The 26,718-nt window shown below is 39.0% G+C and overlaps 1 protein-coding gene across 2 annotated transcripts; it reads right to left on the bottom strand.

Annotated features, from left to right (window-relative positions):
• Nucleotides 1-1,465: 1,465 nt before the first annotated feature.
• On the bottom strand, nucleotides 1,466-26,718 carry TKT (transketolase). Of its 2 annotated transcripts, none has more exons than XM_062585281.1 (14): nucleotides 26,472-26,718; nucleotides 20,985-21,102; nucleotides 19,260-19,373; nucleotides 18,438-18,535; nucleotides 16,625-16,816; nucleotides 15,576-15,694; nucleotides 12,924-13,117; nucleotides 12,370-12,534; nucleotides 10,949-11,105; nucleotides 7,362-7,492; nucleotides 5,901-5,984; nucleotides 5,638-5,731; nucleotides 4,201-4,323; nucleotides 1,466-1,761 (listed from the first exon to the last, which is right to left on the bottom strand). In XM_062585281.1, exons 1-14 carry the CDS (start codon nucleotides 26,576-26,578, stop codon nucleotides 1,574-1,576), a joined length of 1,884 nt encoding a protein of 627 aa, XP_062441265.1. In that variant the 5' UTR covers nucleotides 26,579-26,718; the 3' UTR covers nucleotides 1,466-1,573. The 2 variants fall into 2 exon arrangements, with proteins under 2 accessions (XP_062441265.1, XP_062441266.1); XM_062585282.1 differs by lacking the exon at nucleotides 26,472-26,718 and adding an exon at nucleotides 22,977-22,997.

Here is a 26,718-nt window from a genome sequence, read left to right as displayed (position 1 = left end):
TACCAAATCAACAAAGCAGTTACCTAAACATATCAGGGGACATGTAATGAAATTAAGCAATAATGATGAATAAAAGTTATTTTGTAATATTCATGTTCTCATTTACATATATCACATCTGTTTTTGTATAAATCTTCTATCATACCAAAATACTGCATATTTGGTGTTTTTACTCTGAGAAGAAAGTCTGGCTCAGTGTAGCAGTGTCAAATGCCTTTTGTCTGAACTGAACACTGCATATAGTCACCCTGCGCTGATAATGACAATAGCTTCTTCAGTTTCTTCTACTCTTTCAGAAAGATAGTTTGTGGAAATAGTCAGGACGATGAAAACGTATTTTAGTACTAAATAGGCTTTCAGATTTTCAAAGTTGGTACATTACAGTCCAGAGAATAACCTTTTTTAAAACAACTAGAAGCTGCTTAAGGATAACAGAAGTAGCAAAACGTATCAAACAATGGAACCAAATAGGTGAGGCGAACAGCTCATCCAACTTAGAGTAACTCCCATGAGAACAGTGAGCTCTGTGGAAAAAACACCTTATGTCTTCAGTCACATCCTCTCAGGTAGCAGAGGAGTTCCTGCTGTTCCTTCAGATCCTTCTTCTCGAGTTCATTTCAGCATCTGAAATGCTCCTGCCTCTTGCCCAGCAGCAATGCTGTTTCTGGTCTCCCTTCTTACCCTTTGCAATACTGCCCAAGGCTCAAAAATATAATCACAGTTCTTAAGAGAAGTATCTGTCCCCTTAAATAAGCACAAGGCTCACATGAGCTACCATTCTCCATGGCCAGCAAGTCCTCCCAGAGCTGACAGTTCACCATTTCTACGCTCCTTTTGGTCCTCTGCCTTCCTCTGTTTGCTCCCCAAGAGCTGCTGCATCTCCTTCCACTACACTCACATTATCCAGCACATAGAATCCTCCTTCATTTTAAATGCCTGGGGGCAGTACAGAAAGGAAGAACAGAAGCAAAGGCATTAGCCACCCTCTTCCTGCAAGACATATTCCTACTTTTCATTATCCAATCCAAGGCCTCACATTTCTATCCAGAAAAGGGGCTAGTGAGCTCTTGAGCAATTCTAGCAATAAGAGAAGAATTCCTTTTTTCACCCAACTTCCCTCCAGACAGGGTTCTAATCTTGAGCAGTAACTTAGACTAAACATTAAATAAAGTTACTCAATTCACTTTATGCTACTATATCCACTACACAATTTCCCTGCTGATGCATAGCCCACTTAAACCTTTACAGTGAACACTCCACCACTTCCAAGCTAGAGCTCATAGTAGGAGAGGTTAAGTTGCAAAGCACAAAACCTTCCTGCTACACAGCAGGAAGGCAAAGGACTGCTGCCCACCAATTTCCAAATAACCTAAAGGTCTCTTTCAATGACTGAAAACATGCAGACATTCCCCCCCCCCCGCATTAAAGCCTATGCAAAAATGATTTAAAAAAACAACAGTTTTTTTTAAGCTGGTATTTTTATTAGAACTCTCTACATAAAGCACCTTTGCCTTGAACTTACAATACTTCTCTGAACACTGCTTTTCTGTAACATAGCACAAGATGCTTCAAACTACTCCGCATTTCTTGATTTGGACACTGCCATCTTAACAGCTTGCATAATGGCATCTTTATCAATGCCAAACATCTTCAGGAGCTCAGCTGGCTTCCCGCTGCGTGGTACGTGAGATACAGCCAAGCGATTAACCGTGATACCCAGCTCACCCACTACAGCAGCGCACACTGCTTCTCCAATGCCACCTGTGAAAAGAAGGACAAGCACCACATACAGATTGCTTCCATAGGCAACAGAGTGCTTCTATATCAAACCAAAGAATGTCAAAGACTCCAGAAGAAGATCACAGGTTTTTCCCTGTTTACAAGCTCAGTGCTGTAATAGCTCTCTGAAAGGGAGAACTGCTATTGAGAGGGCATCTAGGAAGGACAAATGGGGCCAGAGTACCAGTCGCAGAGGCTGTAGGGTTAGAGAAGCTAGTTTAACACTTTGCTCTAACACAGGTTTCTGCTGTGCTTGTGGCCAAGTCGGTAAAATTTTAAAGGCATTATAAAATTTATATCTGATCAGAAGTAAATACAAGTTAAACTCCCAATTCACAGGCTTATAAGAAACATCAGCCATAATGTAATATATGTCTGAGTCACCCATTTGTGAAATGAAAATAATTCCCTATTTCACAGGCCTCTGAGGACAACCAGCCTGACATTTCTTAAGTACTTAAAGATTGGCAGTAAGAAACATACCTTTTAAAACCTTTTAAAATGCATAAAACTGTCATGCATCCCTCAACACTTCAACATCAGTCATTAAGGGCCAAGTTTAAAAATATATTTAAACTAAGGAATATTTACAAACGTATTTAAGAAACAGAGTGTCTCAATTCCCACCAGCCTCACAGCATTTAAGTGTGCAACCTTTTTACAACTTCTGTGCTTCCTATTGGGTACCTCTCTGTGTTACTTAATGCACTTAACCCACAACCTTTGCATGGGGCTCAGCTCAGACTTAGTCACTACCAGTAATAGGGGCAAGGGGTGCAATAGGGAACTGTGTGGCAGCAAGAGAGATTCTGGAGGCAGGAATACTAGGGAAGAAGAAAACACGGGCTGGTGTCAGCAGCACGTGCTCTGAGACTCCTGGCAGGAGAGAAACCTCAGTGCTGCACTGCCCTTGGGGTATGCCCAAGAACACAGTGCTTTTCCCAGCTCAGCCATGGTGTGAATTAACCAGTCAAATCTAGCTCCCAAGCCAGAGGCACTTGTATGAATGTGGCTGGTAAGATCAGTGATGTGGGCTTGTGAGGAATGCACACTTGACCTTCCTTGATTGCATCTTATAGACAGCAGTACCAGTGTAAATCACACGTTCATCAGCTCTGACTGTGCTGATTCTGCCATTTTGCAAACTTACAGTAAAACATTTGTCTAGAGTTGAAAAATAAGCTGGAGTGTGATGAGGTTCAGTGATGCTACCACCATCCATGGTCAGGGACAAAAGTATCATACAACTAGCACTTACGGTAATGCCTGCTCACTTCAGACATCTGGCAAGACTAGTGCTCGCCTTGAAGTAGGATAACATTCCCCTTTCTAGGACTAACTCCCCACAACAATTCCATAGCTCACAGCTGCCCCTCTGCTAATTTCTCCATCCCTCAGGAAGAGTGAGCCTGACATGCAGTTCACAGCTCCTGTTTGCATAAGGGCTCACCCTCAGAGGACGTGTTTGCATGGGCCAGCCACTGAAAACCTGTGCAAACAAAATATGCCAGAGAGCAAGAGGAAGCAGAGTAGTTGAGCAGATGGTCAGCCGCTGAACACTGAGATCCTGCAGAATCCTGCCAGAGATCATCAGAACCAGGAGAGAGTTATTTTATGAAAATAAAATCCTGAGGGAATTTTATAGGAACTACTTTGCTTCTCCTGCATAACATTTTTAGCTGATATTTGGAAATCTTAGAAATTCCTGCTGCATATGTACACGTGCTTTTTACTCTTAGCTTAAAAACGCTACCAAACACCAGTAAGATTCTGTAACAGCCTGTAAGCACATGAGATCAAGGGATGAAAAGAGGCCAGTGAGGATGCACAAAGCTTTGTTTCTTCACAGGCTCTGATCTGCTCTATTACAGTTATGGTGAACTAACTTAGGAGAAGCAAGAGATAATTTATCCCAGAACGACTGCTGGAATTGCCAAAAACATCCAACTTCAAGTAACCTGGAATCAAGCTTTTGGACATAGGAAAAGCTACGAAAAACACAGAGCAATGGTCTCTCTTATAATTTAACAGGCTGCAGAACAGCTGCTGTAAAGCCAATCTGAGTCCATTCTGTGCAGAATCACTGTGCCACAGCTGGAATTTATAAATACTATGGAGAACAAAATGGAGACTGGAGAACAAAAACAAGATTTCACTTGCTCACACATAAAGAAGGGCACACCAAGCCAGATTAATCATAAAGGCAGCCCTGATTAACCCATTACCTTAGCAAACTTTCAACACTCAGTGCCAGCTTGTAATCATGGTGTCAATGGAAAAGGCTAAAACCTCTCTTTTGCTTTAACTGAACACAATGTGAGGCCTGGTACTTCTCTCTCAGGTCAGGAGGAAGCTGTGAGCCTCCAACCAGCCCCTCGTGGGGTTTTCTGTGTGGGTTATGATTTCCTGGATTCAACTCACCCTCATGGTAATGGTCCTCAACGGTGATGATTCTGCCTTTGGTCACTCTTGCATTTTCAAGTATTGTTTTCTTATCCAGGGGTTTTATAGTGAAGGGATCAATCACACGTACGAAAATTTTTTCTGCAAAAGTAGAATGAAGTTATTTCCAATATACCCTTGGAGAATGTAAAAGAATGAAAATGGTACAAGGAAGCCCCTAGAATCTTCAATTAGGTGTGCTTGTTTGAATTGCCCCATCCTTGAATGCAGTGCCCTTCAGGTTGGTGAAGGAAAAACAGAGTTTGTCCTGCCATCACCAGGCAGGCCCAGATTGCTTGTTAAAGCTACATAAAAATTGTGATTGTTTATAAAGAATAGCAATTATGTGAGCTTTTGTCTGATCTTGGCTGGCTGAATACAGATTCAACTCTTATCTAACATAAAAAAGCCTAAAGCCTAGTCTACCTCATGCTATTAATCCACCACTCCAAGAAGCTACTTCAGAATCCAGGAATTGATATAACACAGAAAAACCCTCTGGTAGACTATATTGACATTTCTATTTAGTAGCCACTGTATAAGCTTTTACGTAAAAGACACTGACTCTGCTCTAAGGAAGTATCTTTCCATAACATGTTATTTACACCCCAAGATCAGCAGTGTGTTGCAAAACACTACAAATACACACAAAAAAGGTAGTTTTAAAAATACAACTTTCCAAATGTTCTAGGCCTGATGGTTCAAGGTCTTGACAGTATATCTAGATAGAGCATGCACAGCTACCCCTAAGCCACCTACACCATTAATTGTATTACCTCTTAATATCTGTAATCTCTTCCTGGGTGTAGGCTACTGACTCACAGATGGATTTTGGTGGTTCCTTTCTCTTCTTATTTCACTGAAGGATTTTTGTTTTCTCTGTGAGAAAAGGTCTGTGCATTTGAGCACAATCACAGGATTATTGCCTCCCACACTAGTTAAATGCTGATACATTCATTCAAAATGAAGTTAGCAGCGAACCATACCTACATACAGGCACTATTTCTCAACAGTACTGGGTAAAAGTGCAGTTTTGTGGCTCAACTGACAAGCTATTTTTTTGTTAACTGGTTGTAACCTGATCACATTCTATCATGTCAGTACCCTAGGCAGCGTGGACAATGTGCCGGGCAAAGATCACTCCTGTTTCTTACAAACTTCCTCTATTTTCACACTTACTGATGGCACTAACCTAATCAAAACTTATTCAATTAGGTAGGCAGATATATACCATGTTGCACTGTATCAGCTAACAGGTGACCAGCTGCCTGTAACATTTTAATTAGTCAATGTTAACCAGTACAAAGAGTGAGCAGTCAGACTGACTGGTGTTGACTTCTTTGCTGTGTTAAATGATGGGGGGGAGGAGGGGGTGAGGAAGAAAAAAAAAAGCGGGGAGCTCCCTAATATGATCACCTTTTCTCAGCTGCTCTGCTGCAGCCAGAGCCTCATGCAGAGTCACTCCTGCTCCTATCACAGTCACTTGGTCATCCTTACTCTTCAGAACCACCTGCAAGAAAATGTTTCCATTTATTTTTAATAATAAACATTATTGATGGCAATATTTCTATTATTTTTGGAGATTTAATCTTTGGTATTGGAATGCTTTCGAAGGAAAAGGGCTTTTAGAGGAAAAACTTGGCATGTTTTTCCTGATTCTATGATTCTCAAATATTTACCTTCGCCTGTCCAATATGGAAGTCCTCATTGTTGTTATAAATGACAGCATTTTCAGGACGACTGGTTCTTATGAAGCAAATGCCCTGTTTACAACGTAGACATGCCATAAGTTACAAAAGAGGAAGGTGTTGACATTCTGGTTTATAAACACAATGAGAAAAATAAAGCAAAATTACTTTTTCCAGTTGTCTGTTTTTAGTTCTTCCATGTTATATCAGGTTCTACTGTTTTCCTGCTTCCCAAATTCTCATTGGAGCAGTAGCACTAGTGCTTTTTCAATAGGTGGTTGTTTCAGATATTGTAAGGCAATTACCCTCTTTTTAAAGTGCACTGGTAATTTATAATCTTTCTGATTCCAAGATCATCATTTCTCTTTTGTTCTCTTGTGGAAACGGAGAATCCTACTTGAGTTAATTAGGATCTTAAAGCTTTGCCATATCTGCAAAATTTCCTCGTTAGCTTTAAAGCAAAAGAAGAAATGCTTAGCGGAAAGCAAGGAAATAGGCTTTCCATCAGTTAATATCCACATGCCCTTCCAAGAGAAGCAACAAACCACTGCTTAAGCCTAACCTCTTCCTCACAGTTCTTTACACTCCCTTTCTCTGTGTTTTTCCTCATCTTTTTCCACAGACCACTAATCACATTTCTTACATACTAAATTTCCATCTCCTTCATATAAAAGTCGTACTAGCAAGACAAAATTTTCAGATTATTTGCTCCCTGCTCAAGGTAAATTCCTAGGGAAGCCAAGAGAAGTACGAGTCAAGGAGAAGATTAAAGGATCCAACCCACACTACTATTGGTGTTTGTCTGATTTCTCTTATCCACCTTCAGCTAAATTTCATGTAGCAATGATAAATCACAGCTACATGTGAAGTCCTAGTCCTGTTAGGACATAGTCCAGTTTAACCACAATCCATCATTAGCAACAGGAAAGCAAAAAATGACCAGTGAGGCTGTTAACTGTGTAAGTACTGATTCTCAATAGCTCCAAAAAACAGGGACTGTCTTAGGCCAGTAGAGAATCTGATTCATGAGCTTTCATGTATATGGCATTTCATTATCAAAATCCTCAAGTTGAATTTCTGTTTCCATATCCACCTTCAAATATGGCCTGGGAGAATATCGTATAAAGGTGTACTTTCTGTAAGTTTGTCAAGCGTCAACAAGACAGTTACACTTGCATTTATTTCTGAGCCAATTTAGACCCAATCTGCAGTTGTTGTGTAATCATTTACATTTCTCCAACTTTGGCCCACAGTTTCCCAAACTGTTCACTTGACACTAGCCTGGACTGAATGTTTGCAACCTTTCCATGCAAAAGAAAACATCCCACTGCCACGTTGGAGCCTTTAAAACAATTTATGTGAGTACAGACATGCAAGAAACATGCCAGTAGGGAAAAAAAAAGACAGAAAAATAGGTATTATTCTCTGGCTGAGAAATATTGTGATACAAACCTTGGTGTTGGCAGCTATTTCCACCGCCTTTTCGGTGGCTACAGCATCACTAGGGTAAAAGACAGTGGCATTAGGAATAGCCCGGAACATGCACAGATCCTCCAGTCCCATCTGAGATGGCCCATCCTCACCTAAAAGAATTAAAAGAATTGTTGGTGATTACTTAATATAATAGTGAAGTTCAATGTAAAACAGAAATATATATAAAATCAGGCACACACAGGACATGCAAGTCTACCTGCTTGAGAAAAGAATCATCTTCTCCTTAAACTTGGAACCTTCTAAATAGTAATTAAAGACAGAAAGAGACTAAAAAGAAAGAGAACTAGGGTTAAAAAGAAAAAATGAAAATAAAGTGCAACAGTAAAACAACACAAAGGGAAAACAACCAAAATAGGAAGGGTACAGATCTAGGAGAAGAAAGGTCACAAGGTACCTGAGCATCTTCAGATTTACATGTATTAAGATTGCACAAGCAAAATTTACCCTCAAGTCAGTAGTGTTACTCTAGATTTACACTGCTGGAAATGTGAAAGGAGAATTGCATGTGCTCTATCAGAAACAGAGAGCCTATTTGGTACAACTACTCTCAGATTTTTAGGCTCATTCCAAGATTAAATGAAGGGTACGTGTATTTTAATAGTACAAAAAGTCTTTTTAAAAAAGCAATAGGATATCCACATTGTTCATTTAACTGCTCAAGCACCAGATAGCATAAATTGCAGATCTCTAAAAAGAATCGTTAGTCAGAACATGTGTTGGATGCCATGATTTTCCATAGTTAAAGAGAAAAGGATCACAATATACCCCCCCACCACAATGGTCTTATATAATGGTGCTTGGGGAATGGCACCATTCCAAACTAACCATGCAAGATTTTTGAATTCAGTCATGTCACAGCCTGCAGAGCAGAAGCAGGGCAAGAAGCCTTCCCACATGCACCCACTACCTGTTACTCAATAACGACAAGTTCACGAGGAAGGAGGAAAGTATTTTCATACGAGGAGCACAAAACCCTGAAGAACTTTAAACATATCAAAGAAATCAATCAATAAACTGCCACTTTTCATTATTAATAAAGTTGGCATGAACCAGGAAAGAGTCTCATATTTCAGTCATTACATGCGAAAAAATTCTCATCACTGTTTTTAAATCTGTATGCACTCTGACTGAATGAGATTTCAGAGGGAATTTTTCCTTTCTAAAAAAAGCACCTAGACAAGTTTTATGTAGAATAAAAGTGAAAACAGGAAGAACAAAATTTAACAGGCATCTGAATCAAAACCTAATACCCTGATACAGGGTACTGTACTACTCATGCTTGTCTGTTCCAGTTCTGCTAATGTGGTGCCAATAATAATAATACTAGTATTCACAGTCTACCTTGTACACAGCATCTGTAACATGCTAGTAGTAATCAACAGACAAGAACCAGATCGAGTTTTGCCCCAAGTATATCCATATGAAAGTCCTAACATACACTTTTTTTTGTCAGCATAATGCAGGTCAAAAGATTATTTTTTATTAAACTCACAAAATTCACATTATAGTTTAAACAAAAAATGTAATTGCTTAATGTAAACTGACTATTAAATGACTATATATTTAAATGATTATAATATTAAAATGACTATAATGCTAAAATTAGTTGTCTAAATAACAGATATTTGTTTTTGATGGGCATACATTGTGATTTTTTTTCCTTGCATGTTCTGTTCAGCAAATACATATTTTCCTTTCTCTCCTTATGGCCTTGAAAACATACTTAACATTTCATTAGAAATTTTGATCCCTTAGCTACCATTAGTGTATCAGTAAAAGTAGTTCAAAAGGACATTGTAACAGTTCTTTCTCATACATTTTACAGGCTCAGTTCTCAAAACAGTAAATGCCTTGGTCTACCAAAACTGCTACATAAATCTTTGATTTTCACCACAGACCTAGTTAGAATTCTGAATTCTTTACAAGTCTGAAATTCTAATAGGAAGTATACCTATTTCATACCCTCCTATTTAAAATTGAATTTTCAAACTGCTAAAGCATTTCTCTAAAGTATTCTCTTTTACGATCTTGTTGCAAAACTTAAGGTTCAAAGGCTTTTTTTTCGAAAAACAGAGCTGAAGCCCATATCAGATTTGTAACTCAAACAACTTTAGATACCTAACTATGCACTTCCCAATCACAGCCCCAGCAGAACATTTCAAATGCTGAAAACCAACACTTGAAATTGTAGTTTTTGGAGACAACTCAGGTAACCAAAAGGAACTGCATCTTCTCAAATGAGCAAAGACCAAAGCTATAATTGGCTTTTATACCAATACCCTTTGCTGCTTCCTAAAAGATTTAAACTGGATTGAACTATGGATTGGATAAGAGGTGGGAGGACTGACTTTAAAAAGAAAAGAGGCTTGTAACAGAATCCCTACCTTAATGACATACACAAGCCATAATCTGATATACTCTACTTACAGCCTCCTCTACTAAAGCATATGCTATACCATTGTAGGTTGAGGATCAGACTGTACACATTTATGAAACATCTATAAATCAGTACAACTTTACTGATATCATAGGTCAAACTACTTTGCTTTAAAAACAAAAAACAACCCCTCCTGCAAACCATCCTGCTAGCCAAAACTGTTAAATCAGCTGAATAACCTAAGTATAAAAGAGCCTTAACTCACCACCTCTGTTAGCTCTCCCCCCCTTCTTTTTTTTCCCTACGAATACCTAGTAACTTTTCAAGCATGAAAATCTACTGGCATTTCCCTTCTTGGTATGTAAGTCTGCTCTTATTTTCATGGATGATCTCTGTGCATTTCATAAAAACAATCTCTCCCTCCCTCAAACCAAAAGCAAAACCTCAATATGATCTGACATGTACCAAGCAGTTATGATGGGAAGCAAAGACTAGAGAAGATATTGCCAAGTTCCTGAATTATGTAACAGCTTCACAGTTCCCGTTTCATTAGCATTATGAGTTTTTTTTTTTATAAACATATTAACTGCTCCAGTAGTAAGAAACACTTGGATAAGTTGAAGTAATTGTTTCAAATGGATGACTTTAAAAGGCATAATAAAACATAATAATATTTATCCTTTTTAAAATGTTTTTCAGATCTGTGGACAAGAGCATCTGTGTGAGAATAAGTACCATTATCTTCTCACTTCAGGGACTGAGAGACAGAGCTAGGAGAAGTATGTGTCAACAGCAAAGAGGCAAAGGAATCTAAGCTCCTCATATCCAACCCAAGGCCTTTATACCACTCTGAATCCTTGTAGAGTAGAAAAGCTTGTAGGGAAAAGTCCTTTTTTTCTTTTTTTTTAAATCAAGCCAAACTGATACCAACAAAAAAGCAGACAAGCTGAAGAACACTGAAATCTCTCTCACTCTTTCCAAATGCAGCAATACGTCTGATGAAAATAAATTACAACCATGACTTTTCCCTATAAACCTTGCCACTTCTATACCATCTTATCTATATTACTGATAGTCCCCACAACACAGTATCAGTTAGCTCTGACTGCTAGAAAGTTAGCACTAAATATATGGGAAGTGGTGGTAAGTAGCCATAGGCTGCCCTTACCAATAGAAACACCACAGTGCGACCCACAGAGATTGATGTTACTCTCGGAGATGGCAGCCATACGGATCTGATCAAATGCCCGGGTGAAGAAGGTGGCAAAGGTGCTGGCAAAAGCAACAGTTCTGTCACGAGTCGCACAGCCAACTGCGATGCTCACCTGGAAAGATGGAGATTGTACAGGAAAGGTAAATTCCTTATTCATTAACTGCTTCCAGGAGATTATTTGTGGGGCTTCTGACTGAGAAAATTTATTCCAGAGAGACTCTCTCAATATAGGTAAAATATCCAGTTTTGCTCCTAATCAATGGCCTTTCCAAAAAGTAAAGAAAAGCAATTCTCCCTCCCAGTATAAGCAACTCTCTCTCCCAGTGTCTACCCTCCAGCAACTCTTCTGCTCCTTGCCTTATCTTCTAATTGTTATTGTTGATCCTTACTGGCAGCTTCTTTTCTTCATCTACTCCAAGCAGCCATTCTGAGAGTTTTAAGACTTATCCCCTTCTTATCTTATTTCTTGGCCTGGATCAAAGGCTTACACTTTCAGTCCAAAGGATGTGGTTTTACTACCTCCAGCAGATAGAAACTGTTATCATTAATAAGTGAGAATGGATTTGTCCATGTCATTTGCACCAGTATTTACTAAAAGGGCTCTTCTTCAGAAAAATACAGAGAACAATGCCAAAAAAATATTTATTGCTAGAACTGCCCCATACATTTGTTTCACAGAGAAATCTGTCTCCTTCTCATGGCCAAATTTCTTTCCAGCTGACGTAAACACAAAATGCCTGACTCAAGCTCACAAAACTGCCCTAGCATAAAATTTGCAAGAAACAGCCTGTGGGTTCTTAGGTTATAAATCATTAAAGACAGCAGCCAATTTTTGCCTGAATTTATGTCTCTGTAATTTCATTTGCTTCAGTGAACCCATACAGGTGCAACTGAAGATTCAGTCCAGACTGAGTTATAAAATCATTTTAGTCCTTTCTGCCCAAATGCCATCAGGTTAATTTTTATTAATTATTTCCCTGTCCTCTTTTTACCCAAGTCTAGCATACAGCTCATTTTCATGTTGCGGCATTTCATTTCTTGTGAAAATAGAAAACTAACAAGTCTCTTCATAGTTAACTCTCCGCAAACCATGCTGTAGAATGTACTACTGTTGTTTGTTTACATGTTGCCATCTCCATGACTGTCTGCTAAAATGTAGACAGTGTGACCAAAAAAAAGGTGAGGGGGGGGATTTAGGGAAGAATGATTAGTAGCATTTCTGCTGTATCATATTTGGAAACACCTGCAACAGTCCCTTTTCTTAATCACCAAACAAAAATCAAATATTAAAACCTCTCTCTGTAAAGACTTCAACTGAATAGTCTCAGATTCTGTTGTGTAATATCAGTATTTCATAAAAACAAGCAACCAGTTACCATGTTCTGTTCAGCAATGTAGCATTCAATGTAACGATTGGGATGTTCTTTCTTAAAAAGTTCTGAGAAGGTGGAGTTCTTTGTGTCTCCATCCAAAGCAATCACTCGATCATTGGCATGACCTAATTTTGCAAGTGCCAGACCATAGGCTTTGCGGGTAGCCAACTAGGAAAGAAAGAAAGAGTAGTAAGTACTGTTACGAGTTTGTTTCTAGAACTTTTTCTGCTCCCACTTATCCTACCATGGAAGTTTGCTGGACAGTGTGGAACTACTTTAATTTTAAACACATGTAAAACACTTTAGATAATTGACACTGATCATGAAATTAAGCAGTGATATGAATCTCTCTATTTTAACATGTCCTCACAACATCTGGCAAGTTGAGCATCTATCTGCAGGTCACACTGCAGAGATATGCATTTACCAGCATACAGAAAACAGGAGTGAATGGGTAAGTAGGAGAAATTGTGGCAAGAGATAACATTGTTAGTAACTTTCTCCCAGTATTATACTACAAAGATATCTGGCAAACAGTGAGAAAAAAAAGGGAGTACCTTTTCTCCTATTTTGTAACTTGGTGGAGATGGCATCTTAATGTTTCTAATATTTATTATAGGTGCATCTTCTTCTGGCAGGGCTGGAGAAAGCTTTTTCTTATTTTGTATTTTGTCATCTATTTCCTGAATGACTTGTTCAGCCATGTTTTTAGGAAGGGGCTTTCCATGCCAGCTTTCCTTATCTTCCACACCTGCATATTTGAAATTACATTGCAAAAAAAGAAATATAAAAGCTATTAAAGTTTTTACCTGCAGATTTTACTCAGATAAAAGCACAGTGAACAATGAGAGCATCCAGTACCATGTTCCAACAAAGAACTTCCTAATTATTTCCATTGTAAACAATTACTATAACATTCACTTTCATTAAGCAAGACACATTTAAACACACAATAGAAACAGGCATACTCTACATATTCTGAATAAGTGACATTCAGGACAATAAACTTCCAGTGACTTCTATAGAAATTGTGTTCAGATTGGCACCTTAAAACAAAAAAGCCCATAAACGCATCAACAACTAAACAGTAAATCAGTGTGAACCATTAACATGAAATTTCAACATTTCATAGAATCAGCAAGGTTGGAAGGAACCTCTGGAGACCATCTAGTCCAACCCCCCTGCTCAAGCAGGGTCACCTAGAGCATATCAGACAGGGTTGCATCCAGGCGGGCTTTGAAGATTTCCAGAGAAGGAGAGTCCACAACCTCTCCGGGCAGCCTGTGCCAGGGCTCTGTCTCTCTCACAGTGAAGAAATTCCCCCTCACGGTCAGGCAAAACTTCCTGTGCTTCAGTTTCTGCCCATTGCCTCTTGTCCTGTCACATGGGACAACTGAAAAGAGCTTGTCCCCGTCCCCTTGACACCCTCCCTTCAGGTACTTGTACACATTGATCAGATCCCCCTCAGTCTGCTCTTCCCCAGGCTAAACAGGCCCAGCTCTCACTGCCGTGCCTCATAGGGCAGGTGCTTGTAGCCCTACACTGGACTCTCTCCAGTAGCTCCACGTCTCTCTTGTTCTGGGGAGCCCAGAACTGGACGCAGTACTTGAGATGAGGCCTCCCCAGGGCTGAGGAGAGGGGCAGGATCACCTCCCTCGACCTGCTGGCAACAGTTTTGCTAATGCACCCCAGGATACCGTTGGCCTTCTTGGCCACAAGGGCACATTGCTGGCTCATGGTCAACTTGTCCTCCACCAGCACTCCCAGGTCCTTCTCTGCAGAGTTGCTCTCCAGCAGGTCAGCCCCCAGCTTTTACTGGTGCCTAGGGTTATTTCTCCCTAGGTGCAGGACTCTGCACTTGCCCTTGGAAGGCAAGTTTTTAGGCCTAAATAAACAAACTCATCTCTAAGTTTCAAACCACAGTTCACCAAACTGTTTTAATTCAAACAAGTCTTAAAATTTTACAGCTTTTTGGATTTGAATACCTTCTGATGATATTTATGTTTGTACACTTGGCACTAACGGCAAAACTGCATCTCTGGATGATTTTGTTTCTTTGACTTTGAATCTTGCTTGCATACTCCAAGAAAAGGAGCAAAGATAATATATTTCAAGTTTAATATACTATTCATTCCTATTTTTAATAATTTTTAGTGGGTCAGAAAGAGGAATTCATGCTGTGCTGCTAAAACCTGTAGTTGAACAGAATCACAGCAACCCCCATGCTCTGAACACTGAGTCCATTTTATGGTTACAGTGCTATGTAGCCAGCACACATTTCCTCACCTGCAAAAACCACAATCATTTTCTTAGCACTACTACTGTTGAGAAGTATAAACAATTTGGAAGATTTTTTTCATGACACAAACATGGTTCAAATGCACAGGTAAACATCTGTCTGCTAGCAATGGCATTTAGTTATTTCACACCACACAAAAACTACAAGAGGTTCTTAGAGGCACCACAAATTCCAAAATTCAAACAACTGCTAACATACTAAATCATTCTTGCAAACTAATATACCTCAGTGAAAGTTACAGATCAGATCACATGAAATAACATGTAGTTTGAGACTAGGTATCTTAAGTACTACATGTCTTATGCAACTTTGCCAAATTTATAAAAGCAGCATCGCTCGATCTCTATGCATCTATATTCTCTAGCTGGCAACATGCAGACTCAGCTATCTGTGACAGCAGGAGCAGCAAGGAGCTCCTGTAACAAGGTTACTTCCTTCCCTGGCTCAGAGTGGGCCTATGGATCAAGAGCAAGCCAAGAAAGTTGTCCTCTTTTGCTAAGGCAATTTTCATGACCAGTTTCAAGTCCAATGCTTCTCTCCCTGGCCTTCTTCCAGAGTAGAAAACACTCTTTAAAAGCAACACTCAAATGCAGCTGCCCACAGAAGAAATTCAGTTCTGCAAGTGGGATCTATAAAAGTCTGGTCAGCATGGAAACGCATCTAGCTGGGTGATACAAAGAGCCACATCTTTGCCTGCTTCCAGTGAACGACCAGTCTAATATGCTCCATAAGCAGAGGGCAACAAAGGACAAAAACAACAAGGTGATCATCTCAAGTTTTCAGATCAGATGGAGAGCATGGGAGCATGATATATCTTTTAATGATTGCTCCCTTACTGCAACATTGTGTATATATATATATACATATATAAAATACATGTTTGTTTGCAAAGCAATGGACATTTTATTACCTGATATGCCTTTGCCTTTAAAAGTCTTTGCAATGATAGCAGTTGGCTGATGTTTGGCCTGGCCAAAGGCTTTGCAGAGTTCCTCCACACTGTGTCCATCAAGGATGATAGCATGCCAGCTAAGAATACAAACAGATTAACTGTTTCTAAAGGGTTTTAGCATGTCACACCCTCTAGTAGTTAGTAACGACAATAATGAATAATAATTTAGTTCCAATACAATATCTTTTTCAGAAAACCAAAAGATGTGAAAAACATTAACTAGTATTCTTTTGACATCATAAAATATTGTAGTCCCCTTTTTATAAGGTGAACAGAGCCACAGACAGCTTAAAAAATAGCTACTAGCAAAAATCAGTAACTCACACATAACCCAGTTATACTAGATATCTTTAGCTATGCTAGCTATTTTTAATCATAAAGGCAAATCAATCTAAGAAAAACTTTTTTAAAAAAATGATTAGAATTGTTGACAGTCCATCATAGTTTGTATATGGCTGCTAAATTACTTGCTAATGGCGAATTTATTATTATCTGTTAAAATTTAAAACAAAGAGTATATTAACCTTGAAATATATAATTTTAAAACAAAATAATCAAAAAATCTGACATGTTTTGTCAAGGATTTCCATATTTATATGAAAAGACATGTTTCTAAACTAACTGAAAGCCTGTACAAAAAAATACAAAGAATTTCCTTAAGAGGAATGTTTTTATGCTCTTTTTTCTGATTTGCTTGCTATGACAGTAGATACAGGAAGACAAATAACTATAAATCCTGCATTTGATGTGATAAAAACTGCTTCAAGATCTTCTAATAAATTTATCTGAATAAATAGTCTTTTTATTTTTCTTCTAAGCAAAAATTCTGTCACCTTTAATATTCCTGCTGCACAGACAAAGAGACTAGCTATCAAGAAACATTAAAGACCATCTTTCTTAGTAATAGTATCCCTTGGAGTTGAAAGCTCATTTGAAAAATTCTGAAAAGCAAATAAAACATACAATCTCAAATGAAAGCACATACTGAACTTCTTCCAGTCACATACCCAAATGCTTCACAACGTTTCTGGTAGATTTCAACATGATGCTGCAAAGGAGCAGGGTCACTTTGTCCAAGACGGTTAATATCAAATATAGCAACTAGATTATCAAGCTTGTAAAAGCCAGCAAAGGCCATCGCCTCCCAAACAGAGCCTTCAGATAACTCTCCATCCCCAAGCAGACAATACACTCGATAGCTAGAGGAAGAAGGTAAAAAATTGAGTAACATGTATGAGTATGCAGAATTAAATCAAAAGCAAAATGTAACGATTTACAGTGAGAATTTGCTACATTTTTTATTCCAAACATTGCTCAATGCATTCATCTTAGAGGATCCTACGTGATACTAGAAAAAATAAGTTAAAATAATTTTTAGCTGTTAAACATGATAAAAAAGGAACATACTGTATTCTTTTTCAAACTTTTGTCTCAAAGAAAATGAAGTCTTATACCTCCTATTACAAGCCTTGAATGAATAGGCCCATTAAACACTGTCACTGTGACTCAGCAAGATCACTGACAATGTATGAAAGGTTATTGTTTTCTTCCTCATTCCTACCATATACTCCCTAGAAGGACGAACGATAATTTCATTTCAGGAAATCATAAACTGGAGATGGGCTCCACTACACATTAAAGCATGTTGCATAACCAAATTCAGGAGATAGACAGACTACTTGCCCACCTACTGAAGCTTTTTACTTGGGCAAAACTCAGCTGGAATACTGCCTGCTCTTGTCTACAGGATTCAGCCCCTGCACTTTGCCTTTTGTTACCACTCTCTTTTTTGGATGACAAATCTTTGTAAAATTATTATTACCTATGAAAATTTAAAAGAAATAGTACATTAAACTTGAATAATATAATTTAAAACAAACAATCAAAAAGCTGTAAGTGATTAATCATTAAGCTATTACAGATTTTTGCTCCAAATCCTATCTATTAAAATATATCTCACAGGACGCATGCCTTCAGCTAAATCTAAACTCTACGCACACAAACTGCTCCCCAGTATTGCATGCAAGACCACCTTTTTTTCTGTCAAGTAACCACTAGTTAGATTTTTTCCACATGTACCATCTGCTAAACTCTATTAAAATCAGCAAATCATCTTTCGCAGCAATGATTTCAAGTTAGTGAAGTGTAGGACACACTAACTGGGCAGCCTTGATTTGAATGTACTAGAACTGTCACATAAAATACATCAACTACATCAGGCTATTTTCCTCCTCATACAGATTTGCCTTTAGACATTTGCTTTTCTTGTCTGCAGAACAAATGGCAGAAGGGGTCATTCTTGGCTCTACGGACTTGAATGGCTTTCAGGTTAATATTTTGGAGCCCAAATTTATGGTTCAATAGTGCTATTATTGACCATAATAGCTCCTTATCTAGATCCATGTTCTCCATTATTTGCTGTCTGACTTTAACAAGCACATCTCTAGTTTGCTTTTTCCCAGTAAGAGGACACCTATTGTTCTCAAAATTGTTATCAGTTGCTCTCTGAAAGTTAGAGGCTGTTCCAATAACTTTTTGTCTTCTCTATTAATGATCATCATCTTGAAATACTGCCAGGTTACAAAAGGATCAGATGCACCAACTCTTCTTAATCCTTAAATCCTTGGTAGTTTCCCTGGCAATGGCCTTGTAATTATCATGCTAATAAACCGTTACCTAAAATTTGAGTTTAAATTTAGGTTTGGGAATGGAGATTAATAGAAAAAAGAACTTATTTCTGATCAAGATAAGAACGTACTTTTTTTCACAAAATAGCCCTTCCTGAATTCCTAAAATCATAAGATATAAAGAAGGAATTACCTGGCTCTGTCAAAGAATTTGCCAGTGTATGCCATTCCACAGGCAGCCCCAAGACCTTGGCCAAGGGATCCAGTAGCTACATCAGTGAATGCCTGTCTCTGAGAATAAAAAGATAATCATTATTTTACATCTTTGAAACAGAGCATCTAAACTCTCATTCATTCCAGCAGGCTTCCCGAGAAAGAGTCCTACCTGGTATTAAGACCAGCTGTAGAAGATGGTTTAACACATACCTAAATTCAGTTTCTCAGCTATTACAATATAGTGCAAGTCTCTTCAAATCTTGTCCTGCTCCACCCCGAGACACTTTTTTTTCCCAGCCATGCATCTACCTTGATGATCAGTGTCACAGGCTAACCTGCCTCACTGAAGGGGAGTGGCACCCATGGCTCAGTAATTTCTAAACTATGCCTTGCATGGCAACAGTTAAGATCTGATGATTCTGTGTAAAATGTTTCAACTGAAATAACTTATTGGGCATGGAAAGACCAATGAGGCAACCGAACTGGATGCAAACTCTTGAAATACTTCAGAGCTTCTTAAAGGACAGAAAAGTCATGCTGGAATTCAAAAAAAAAAAATCCTTTAATATGGAAAATACTGAGACACAGGACAGTAGGGAATCAACACCAGAAGTCATTTTTGCACTGTCATTCAATCCAGGACACTGAGCCTCCTTGTAGGTCTTGACATTAACATCATCCTTCTTCTAAGTTGTTATCTCTCCTGTACCACAGCTGATAACCAAGAGTTGCTGCAAAATACACGTACTTTTTGTTTCACAGAAAACACCATCTTGTATCAAAGGTTATTAGCACTCACTGGTACTGGGTGTCCTTCTAAGACAGAATCAATTTTCCTCAAGTTCAGTAATTCTGCTTCTTGTAGAAATCCAGCCTCTGCCCAAACAGAATACAAAATTGGTGCTGCATGACCCTAGAGAGAAAAATAAATTTTAAGCAAAGCACAAGTTTCACAATATTCTAGTATGAAGCCAAAAGTCTATAAAGCTGACAAACTGAACCCTGCAATCAGAATCTTATGGCTGCTAAAAATGGATCAAGTTATAAAATACTTTTACAGAGCAATGCTCACACTGATGCTTGCTTCCAAGTCCCCTGAGCCCTCATGTGGAACATCACAAACAGCTGACTACAGTAACTAGATTTCTAGTTAAGAAAGAATACACCACTCTTGAGGGCCATTTAGGATGTCCTCAAGAAAATAAACATTGAAGAGTGAGAAGCTCTCTGTTAATCAGCCAGATCCAATTCCAAAGAGCAACTGCAGTATTAAAACAAAAAAAAACTTTGACTCATTTTGCTTGGGTATCAGTTCCAAGAGCAGAGCATTTCATCCACTAGTAAGTGGATGGATGACCAAGCTTTCTTCCATCTGAACTTCTTCAATAAATACGGATTCAAGTCAAGATGCAATCAGTGACAATAATCAAACTTCAGGCTTCGTGCACTCAGATCACTGAGGCCAGATCCATCTAGACCTGTAGTAGTAGTAGTCATTTTATAACCAGGGAGTCATTAGGAGTTTTGTTTTTTGTTTTTTTTAAAAAAGCATGTGGAGCTCTGAAGCCATTTAGCAGCTCTGGGCAGAAATATTGAATACTCAGAGAGGTAAAGCAAATATTATGAAGTGATCCTCTCTTATTCCTTTACCACTTCAGTATTAATTACTTGCTCCTCATCCACTTACTTGATTCTGAAAGACAATCAGAAACATCAAGAGTTACATCCAATGCAACAGACATACATCATCAGCTATGCGGCCTTACTGTGAGCCACTATATAAAAAACTGAATCAAAGATGAAATCTGCTTCGCTAAAGTACTTCACCTGCCATTTTGTCTATAGTTACCTTTTCTGAAGGCCCCGGAGCTGCCCCAATGTCATACAATCAAAACGTCTCTGTGATAACACAACAGCACAATGCAACAGTGGACAGAAACACTAATGGCCAGTTATGAACACTGTTTTTTGTTTTGTTTTGATGTTTTCTGAACCACAGCGGCTTGAGAAGTAGCACATTAGGGGTGAAAACTACCCACTAATCCACGATAACTATTTCCTACAACACTCCTTAGTGAGCTGTCAGAAACTAGTGTACGCTGTGATACAATCACAGGCATGGCAGTATATGGCTACATTCAACAAGAACAGCGCAAACCCTAACTGTGACTTACTGGTTAGAAAATTAGTTACACCAAAATAAAACAGACTTTAACATTTCTTGATAGATTTTAGAGACAATATAATGAATTTTATTATTTAAAATTAAAATAACATTGTAAATTTAAAGCACATCAAGACACATTACACAGATACTTATTATACTTATTAATTATTTTGAAGTTATGCTACAAGTTAAAATACTCAAAGTTATTTTTTTCCATTCTATGGTAGACAAATTACAAGGTCTCAAATTGTAGAAGCAAGTACAAGCAAATGTAAGTCAAGGAAGACAAGTCTGTAACTTACAGAGAGCTCTTTACTACCAGACTGCAATAGTATAGCATAACAGTTATTATTTTACCTTTGAGAGAACAAACCGGTCATTGCTGGCATTTCTGGGATCTTGCACTTTGTACCTCATGGTATGGAAAAACAGCACAGACATAATCTCTGCTGCACTGCAACATGATGTAGGATGGCTACAAGTCAAGACAGACCCAAGATTACCACTTCTGATTAATGTTTGCTCACAACCTTATCTTTAAAATACCACTTCACCAGTCCCCTATTCCTCAACATTAAAATAGGCACCCTTAAGTGTTTCTGATAACCCATCCCATCTACTATTACCCCATTGCCAATTAGCTGTACTTTGTGACAAAAGGAGCCTTGTTATCTTGTCCAAAGTGGATGTTAAAAGACAGGCCCTGGTGACAGATCAAGGGTATATCTGGGCTCTCTGTTCTTCATGCCAAAGAACATCACCCTAATCAGTGACTGTAAAGCACAGGAAACAATATCCACCATTTGCCAAATTATACTATATTTATTTATCTGAAGGCATGAAATTCATGCTAACGAAGAGGAAACAAAGACTGCTTTCCACAGTACTTAAGCCATTCACTGGGTAAAGGATTTTAAAATGTGGCATTGTGACTCGTTCAGGCCCCACTGCACAGTGGGAATTGGTCATACAATACTAATTTTTGAAAGTTCTGCAACATTTAGAACTGTATTATGTTAAATCCCATCCATTTTTATATTGATTATTTTACCATTAGAGCTGTTAAAATAGAACTAGAATAGAATTCTGATCACTAAAATTGGCATTAAATAATACTTTCCTTGTGTTTCATTTTCTATGTAAATTGGATACAGAAATTCAGTGTTCAGTTTATTATTAAAAATATGTTCTGCTACACACTGAAAAATACTAATTTGTTTAATCTTTGGCTAATGGATGGACTAGTATTTTCTACATTTGCAATTGAGATCAGTTTGAAATATTGAACTAGTTGGTATACCAAACATTAAAAAAAATATATTTGGGATAGTCTTTCTCTCCTGTTGATGTTACTGGGATGACTTTTACCAAATTTTTCAACAGCAGCACAAGTTACTTTTGCTGTAACTTGAAAATCTGCAGGCCTATTGCAGAAGTAACTATGCCATTTAAAAGTATCAAGCAAGAATAAAGATGAAAAGGGTTGTTTCCAGCTCCAGGTGGCAAACATTGAGTTATTCCAACAAAAGGTGTATATTTCACTTAACTTATTACATAGAAGGGCACATATTTTTATTTATCTACACCACTGCAACAATGACCACTGTAGTTCTTATATACCTTGAAGGGATGGCACTATTTGACTACTTAAAGTATCAGCCTTGGGTTTTCACTTACGCATTTAGCAAAAGCTTAAAAGGTATGAGAAGGCTTTAGGGATTTTTTTAATTTTATTGATTGTACAAAGTAGCATTTTTCAGATGTTTATTGGTATAAACAGGATCACAACAACAGTAGGTGCTACTGAGGTACAGGAAAGTGAATGATGAATAGTATGAAGGTGACAATTGCAGAAAACCACAGCAGCTTTGAAAAGAAAGTGCAATTTCACCACATTTTCTTTCCTACAACTACCTGATTTTCATCTTTAATGTGATATACTTGGTCAAAATCTTAGAGCCTCTTTGTGAAACAGGACCACTTTATTATTGAAGTGTCTCATTTTCTTTTCCAAATGTATGTTTACCATGCATGTTAGGATTAGACAACACTTTTACCAGAACATAAATCAGAATATTCTCTTCTGGTAGTAATAATTCTTCCCTCCCATCATCCCCAACAGTACTGTAATATAGGAATAAAAACATGCAAAACACTAGCAAAATACAAATTATGGTTAGTGTCCATCCCTTAGTAAGTACTCACACACAGAGAACCAGAAGAATTAGGTTTAAACCATGGTTCAAACATATTAGTAAATATTTATACATATGAGTTAATCGATAAGCCTTACATGCTTGTTTAAAGCTTTCATTCCTTTAATTTTATTAACTTTATACTTAGCCATACTTCTATGAACTCCTGGTCTTGGTAAAAAAAGTTTTAAACAACCTAAAATGGTAGCATATGAAAATATAAAGAAAAAAAAAAGTATAAAAATTTAATAAATGATCTGAAAATTGGAAAAAATCTTGTTAAACTATTGTTTGACTATTGTTAAACTATGTTAAACTATTAATTAAATGGCTTTCTGCTAATAGAAATTAACCAAAATTTACATATCAGACACCAAAAATAATTCTAAAATTAACTTACAGAGTTTGTTTAAATATATCCATCTTCACTAGATCTACTGGTGTATTTAATCATAGACTTCTGAAAAGTTCTGTAACAAGAACTCCTTATTAGGCCTAGGGAAATATTCATGGAGTACTCATGGGAGGGTAACGCGGAACGCAGCAAATAATCATCTTCATTCTACCTTCACACAATCTTTCACGTTTTGTTCATAACTGATGAATAATCTAGAAATCTGAAGTCATGATTCGATTAATAAGCTTGTCAAATAGCTTCTACTGAAGAACTGTCTTATTTCTGGATATATATCCCTTTAATAAGAAACTAAACAAAACTATATTAGAATTGGACTTCAAAACAAAAATCCTAGATTCTCAAAAACTGACAACAAAATAACCACTCCAGCATGCAAAAGATTTTTTTAACTCTATTTCTATTTAAATTAAATCTATCTACATACTTCACCTAAAGAGAATCATGTTGGAATGTTAAAACGGAATACCGAGTGAAGAACAAAACTAAAAAACTGAAGTAGAGCATCATCTATGACAAGTGACAATACTCCATGTTATGAAATGTAACTGCCTCTTAAGAGATTCTTGCAACTTCCACTTTTAAGAATGTAACCATCTAATTCTAAGAAGCCAGATACTGTTTCTAAAAAAAGTAAAAACTGATAAATTTCTAACTACTAACGGGATTCTACCAGTTTGGGTCAAAACATATGTACTACTTATCTTTAAAAAAAAAAAAAAAAAAAAGAACTTCCACACCTAAAAGCAAGTATCGATCTTTGTAACTAATCTGAAATGCCCTAGGTGAGGAGAAAAATGATCAGTATATAAAAATCTTTATAGTTTACTGATTTTTTCCACTGCAGTGGTTAAGTACTCCTCATACCAAAATTACATATTTGAGCATCTTCAGGATCAGATTATCTGATCTTTTAGCCCTTGTCCAGGCAAAACCTGCATTTGCTTTAATAAAAGTTAATACAGGTAAAGCCTGCAAGATCCAGCTTGTCAAATCTACCATTGTACCATATTTCTTGCAAAATATGTCACAGTTTACAGAAGTTACTTCCTTGAAATAAGTAGGCAGGTTCTGTTTTGTTTGAAGTTCTTTTATTGCAAGTAAATTCACTTCTACAAACAACACCCTTAACAAATGTGAATTTCCTTAAAAAATTCAAAGTAAGCGTTACTCCATCTTTTATTAAGCCTCTATTTACATGTAACCTGCATTCAAACAACTGTCCATGTTCTTACCGTATACCAGTACTTTAAGTTAAGCCCACTGCCTCTTTTGGTATCTAAAAAACACAATCTTAATGCATATCTGTTTTAGAAATGCATACAACTCGGCTAACACTGCAACCAACTGTGAACTCCCTAAACTTCTTTCTCTTTTTTTGTTAGGTATATTACTATATCACCATCTTGATAGTCAAGTCTTCTAAAATAGGAAAATATAGCCTATCAGCATAGTCCTTCCTCTAGAGCCCATCTTTCATAACCTGCTCACTGTCAAGTTGTGTAATAATTTCACACTCTACACAACTCATAAGTAATGAGCTTAGCAAATAAGCCCAAAATAACCTATAGCGTATGTTAATGAAGTAACTTTGTGTAAGAAGTACTCACCACAACTGTAGCATATATGAACCAGAGGAGGAAAAAAAGTTTGAGTTAAATAATTTTTACTATTTGCTCATCAGTATGAGAGGAATGGATTACTATTGAATTTCATGGACAGCACAAGAGAAAGCAAGGGCTGTACCAAGACTCTTATTCTTTAATGGCACATCAGACAAAACAGGGAGATAATCATATCTTTAGATAAGACAACTGAAATCACACACCTCCACGTGCATGATAAAGCATGCACTGTAAAGCATGCACTAGAAGCTCCAGACTGAAGCCCCAGCTTTACCAAGTAGATTTAGCCCCATTTTCCCTACCCATAGTTTTACATAGTCTGGTGTAAGATTACCTATACGTTGTAGCCTTGAAAGAACTCAAGAACTGAAGAGCAACTGTTGGGCATCTTGTACTTCTCTCTCCAGACCGGACCAAACAAGCTACCACCCAGCGAGAACCCGCTCCCAAGGCTGGGCTGGCCGAGACCCCTCGCTGCAGCGCTGCGGGTTGCGCAGAGAACCGGCGCGGCGTTTTCCCTTGCCATGTGCCAAAGGAGCGAGCAAAGTTCACCTTCTGTGTGCGTTGAGAAACACTGTGCAAGGTAGCCCATGCCAGAGACACGCGGCACAGCGCAAGCCGCCTCAGAGAGGAAGCTTTCAAAAAATTTTACAGACCAGCTTTCTCCACACGAGCCTTAGTATCCTTTTTATTTATTTTTTATTTTTTTTTAAGAAATGCTGCAGCTAGCTCCAAAAATGTCAAAAAGGAGGAAATTGCAGGAATATCAAAGGCCAGTATTCTATATTGAAGTACTCGAGTGTATTATTCAAGCAGAAAAATGGCTTCAATTTTACATGAGCAGAAACGGATTGTGTGTCGATTTCCCCCCCCCCCCCCTAGGTACGGCAGGATCAAAGGAAGGATAACCCTGGAATCTGCACACATCAGAGCCTAAACTAAATCCTGTCCAGAGGCCTGAATAAACTGCCCATTCGAGACCGCCGGCATTTCACAGATAATCCCACTTGGGCTCACTTGAAATTCTGTGGAGAATTAGTTCCAACTGACGGGCACGGAATGAAAAAGAAACCGTTTGCGCCTCAGGCAAAAAATTCTTTTGGTTTTTCAGCCCTGCATCAACTTGGGCCGCGGCGGTTCGCCGCCAGCGCCAGCGGGCGCGGACCCGGCAGGGCCCGCCGAGGGGCGGCCGTTGGGCGCGGGGCGGCCGTTGGGCGCCCCCCACCCCAGCCCCACCCCCACCCCGGCCGCCATGATCGCAGGTCGAGCAGCGCCCCCCCGGTTCGGGCAGCGCCCGCCGCGCGCCGATGCGCCTCGGGGAGGATGGACGTGACTCGCGTGGTACCAGTCCCCCCCCCCCCCCCCCCGCCCGCAGCATCCCCATCCCTTCGCGGCGCGGATTCCCCCTCCCTCCCCCGCATCCACACGCCGCTGTTCTCCCGTGGGAACCCCAGGAGCCCCCTCCCACACGCGGGGTTGGGTAAAGCGGGCGGAAAACGGGGGGAAGAGAGACGTGCGCGCGGCGGCCGGCGCTCGGCGCGCTCCCGGCGCCCGCGGGCGCCCCCGCGCAGCCCCCGAAGGCGCGGGAGTCCCGCCGCGCCGCACTCACCCGGAGCCGGCGGCGGTGGTGGCCTTGATGGAGCTGATGCGGAGGCGGTTGGCCGTGTCCTTGAGCGCCTGCAGCGTCTGCTGGTCGGGCTTGTGGTAGTCCTCCATGGGGCCGGAGCAGGAACGCCGCGGCGGCAGCGGGGGCACCTCGCGCTGGGTGAGGGCTGGGGGCAGCGCGCCGCAGCCGGGCCGTGCGTTGGAGGCGCGAGGAAGCGGCAGGGCGAGCGAGCGCGCGGCCGCCCCGCCCC

The sequence above is a fragment of the Rhea pennata genome, chromosome 12 (assembly GCF_028389875.1).
Source record: "Rhea pennata isolate bPtePen1 chromosome 12, bPtePen1.pri, whole genome shotgun sequence".
Lineage (NCBI taxonomy): Eukaryota > Metazoa > Chordata > Aves > Rheiformes > Rheidae > Rhea > Rhea pennata.
This window is presented reverse-complemented; position numbering and strand designations above follow the sequence as displayed.

Excerpts from the sequence above, each read along its gene's own strand:
- TKT (XM_062585281.1), bottom strand. The coding sequence starts at position 26,578 with ATGGAGGACTACCACAAGCCCGACCAGCAGACGCTGCAGGCGCTCAAG. Across the intron at positions 7,493-10,948 it reads GCACTGTGGTGTTTCTATTG|GTGAGGATGGGCCATCTCAG; the intron begins GTAAGGGCAGCC and ends TAATTCTTTTAG. Across the intron at positions 1,762-4,200 it reads TGAGGACCATTACCATGAGG|GTGGCATTGGAGAAGCAGTG; the intron begins GTGAGTTGAATC and ends TTCTTTTCACAG.